At 37.6% G+C, this 4,004-nt stretch overlaps 1 protein-coding gene across 1 annotated transcript in view; it reads left to right on the top strand.

Moving 5' to 3' along the window:
• The window catches only part of tbx5a (T-box transcription factor 5a), a gene marked incomplete at both ends in the record, with an annotated part of 16,435 nt that extends 12,747 nt beyond the window's left edge, over window positions 1-3,688 (top strand). Inside the window, 2 exons of the mRNA XM_079257071.1 lie at window positions 679-911; window positions 3,096-3,688. Coding sequence (XP_079113197.1) covers window positions 679-911; window positions 3,096-3,688 — 826 coding nt within the window. The remainder of the gene's footprint in view (window positions 1-678; window positions 912-3,095) is intronic.
• Window positions 3,689-4,004: the final 316 nt, after the last annotated feature.

A 4,004-nucleotide genomic window follows, 5' to 3' on the forward strand; every position in this document is an offset into this window, starting at 1 on the left:
AAAAGCTGTTTGGCTTTTGCACAAGCTGTTAAAATCCTGTACCGTACCTTTCTTCTGATCTATATGATGAAATTAATTCTAATTATACTTTTTGATACAATCAGATATTACATTGTAGTGGAAAAAGGTGTTTATATTTTTAAATAGTTTTTAGAAAGACAAAACCTGACTGTAAAGGACAAAATAACATCACATTCTGATATAATGGACTAGTATGTCAAAGCTTGCAAATATTTATTATACATGGTGAGTGTCCAAACCACAGTTTTACATGCCTTTGTTCAGGATCGTCTAGCACAGTAAGCACTGCTCGTCTGCTCTTAGTTATACTTTCAAGGGGAGATCTTTTTGCAAAACCAGATCACTTTTTCAGCAGATACACTTCTTTAAGTCAATAAACCAAAAGTAGCACAATGATCTATTCTGTGGATTGCTAGGATTGACGTACATTCTGTCATATATAACAGATAGGTTTTCCCTACCAGAGTGTGTCTGTCTGCATCCTGATTGGGAAAGATTATTGATTGTCATTAAGAATAGAACTTCTGGCAATTTATTTTGGCAATTATACAGATTTAAGCTAATAAACAATGTGCTTCATGTGTGCTGCATTATTTTGTAGAGTTTCATGCAGATAATTACTAACAACTATGCCTATATTTGTGTGCCTGCACATAGCACCAAGGAGTATCCAGTAGTACCTCGTAGTACAGTGCGACAGAGAGTTGGATCCAGTCAAAGTCCATTCAGTGGGGACGTCCAAGGCATGGCCACACCTAGTACCCTGAGCTCCCAGTACTCTCAGTGTGAGAACGGGGTTACAAGCACTTCGCAGGACATGCTGCCTCAGTCGGGCTCCTACCCCCTGCCACATGAGCACAGCCAAGAGTACCACTGCATCAAGAGGAAAGGTAAAAGACTCTAACATGATCTCTAAAAGCATTAGATTAAACAGTTTTGGCCAGCATGAGGTTATTTTTAACATTTTTTTATATTGGTAAATAACCAAATTCACTCTGGTTTGGTTGATGTTAAGAGAAAGCACATAATACTTGTTAAAAGGTCCGTAATTTCTTTTTAGATATCTACTTGTTTCTGTAAGTATTGTTGGCTTTTGTCTAAAACGTTTGAACATTGGTGTGAGTTTAGGAAGGTTCTCCTTCCTAAGCTCAGTCTGTCTGGGGGATCAGATTATGAATGAAAAACAGAAGTGTTTTTTGTTCAAGCTCAGTTTTTGTTGTTAGAGCGCCAAACTGACACTTATGTAAGTGTGAAACACATAAATACTATCGCAAGTTTCTTTCCAGTGAGGATGCAGTCTCCCTCAGTAGCAAATTCCTCATTCATTTTCACAGAAGACAGATGGGCTGATGGTATTGGTGTACTTTTACTAATCAGATTAGTCTTTGTGCCAAGAGTAAGTCAAATTGTACAAGTGCATAGATGATTTAACAAGTTCAGTGTAACAGCTCAATGCAAAAGTTATTGGGCATAATGAAGATATAGAAATGCTTTATGTTGTTCAGGAACATTCTCCTTTGTCAGAAATATCTCTTTGAAGTGGACTCTGCAAAGCAAATGAATAAACTAGAGAAGCACACAGAGAGCACAGACCTCCACCAAGCAGCTCTTTCCAGTTCACATTCAGAAGAATCTTTAAAAAAAAAAAATCTTTGTCCACAATTAAAAAGTTCTAACATAAATATACAATCCCTGAAAGAAGTGTTTGAAATGCAAAGTAAAGTGAGTTTAGGAGATAATGAATAAGAAATTTCAGAAAATTGCTGTAATTTTGACAATGTTATTTAAAAAAGAATCAACATCATTTTGATCAGGTTAGTAACTTATTAATATATTTTCATAGCCATTTTCAATCCAAAATACTAATATACACTATCAGTCAAAAGTTTGGACACACTTTCTTATTAAATTCAATGGGATAGTGTGTCCAAACTGGTAGTATATTGAGAATAATATATATGATAAATCAGAATACAACTCTCCTTTCACGTTTACTGCAAGTAATAAAAAATGTGTAGCATGGTGCAATGTCTATTTCAAAACAGGTTTTTATCATTTTAACCTTTAATTTTGGCCCATTATTGTACTGTTTTTTTTTAATTGCAGTGCAACATTAACCAGACATGTTGCATATTCATATCAGATTGTTGTAATAGATGCTGGTTTAGCCAGGTGTACCTGTATCTAGCCTGCTGATTGCTGGAATAAGATCCAGCTCCCAGCATCCCTGAATTTGACTAAGGAGTATAGAAAATGAATGCATGAATGAATGAATGAATGAATGAATGAATGAATGACAGACAGAGGTAAATGTCAGAAAAAGCATAACCTCCAGATTTATTACCTACAGAGGTATTAAATCGTAGGTTGTTATGTGTTTCTAGCGTAACCTTTTAAAGTTCTGGTCTGCCATTCGGTAGAGGTAAATTTGCTGTGACTTTAATGAATTTCATTTTTTTTTAAAAAGTGAAAATAAACTTGGCTTAGCCATCTCCACCAATTGATTTTGGTATGTAAATCCCAAACTAAGTGTTTGATATAACAGTACTGTTTCAAATTTCAACCATTTCACTGCTACATTATTATCTTTTTTTTAACATCTCAACAATTTCATAAAGACATTTATTCTGATTATTCTTGCCCAAAACAAACGGAAAAACACAGAGAAACATTTTCTCAGGCATTTTTGTAAGTGTGACAGTGAAAGAGTAAAAGCCATATCCCTTATTACTTTACATAATTACTGTCTTGCATTTCACAATAGCATGCCTAAATATGGCCATGTATCCCTAAACCAAACAGTTCTGTGCAAGACAAATATCTAACTTTCAGCAAACATATTCAAAAAAACGTAAGAAACACAAAATAATGTACATAAGCTATATTTATACAAAGTGAAATTGCCCTAATATGTTAAGAAAAGCAAGTAAGTGTATATTTATTTATTAATGATTGACATGACCTTATTGAAAGATAGTATTGATTATTATAGAATCTCTGATCAGTAATGAAAGAAATGACTGAAAGCTGACGTGTGAGTAACACCAGTGTTCACCTTTTAACTTTTCCTACAGTGGAGGATGACTGTCACTCAGGTGAGCACAGCTATAAAAAGGCTTATCTGGAGAGTTCTTCCAGCGAGGAGGACCATTACTACCGACCTGTTGGTTACGCACAGAGTCTCAGCCTGGCCAGTGGGCCATATCGCGGTGAATCCAATCAGCGGCAGGCCTGTATGTATGCCAGTGCCTCGCAAGGCGCTGAACCTGTTCCCAGTTTGGAGGACATCAGCTGCAACACTTGGGCCAGCGTCTCACCTTATGGCAGTTGTTCTGTCACCACCATGCAGCCAATGGAGAGACTACCCTACCAGCACTTCTCTGCTCACTTTACCTCAGGGTCTCTGGTGTCCAGACTTGGTGGGGTGGGAGGCCACGCCTCTCCACAGCTGGGTGACGGCCACCACACGGCAATGTACCAGAGCTCCATGACCCACCAGACTCTGGGCCGCCAGTGCAGTCCTGGGGCTGCTATCCAATCACCAACAGCTGGGCTACAGGGAAATGAGTACCTCTACACGCATGGCATACCACGTACACTATCACCACATCAGTATCACTCTGTACATAGTGTCAGCATTATGCCAGAGTGGAGTGAGAACAGCTAAAAGAGCTTTTGTTTTTTCTCAACAAACATATATTAAAAGGAAAACTCAAAAAGGACCAAATAAAGGCAGGGTTTAGATAGATATATATTTATATTTCTGAGGCTGTTTTTTTGCTTTTATGAATGAGATCAGTGTTCCTTCAATAAAAACAGCAGACGTCGTAAGGTGGTGTTGAAAAGGAGAGAAGGCATCTTATCACTTAAGTAGTTGTGACGGTACTATCTGCACTTATAAGCAAGCAACATAAACATGAATGAAGAGGACTTGTGCCAGAACATGGACAAAGACTGCTCGAGTGCAGAGAGCGCCGACACTA

The sequence above is a fragment of the Telmatherina bonti genome (assembly GCF_933228915.1).
Source record: "Telmatherina bonti genome assembly, chromosome: 17".
Classification (NCBI taxonomy): Eukaryota; Metazoa; Chordata; class Actinopteri; order Atheriniformes; family Telmatherinidae; genus Telmatherina; species Telmatherina bonti.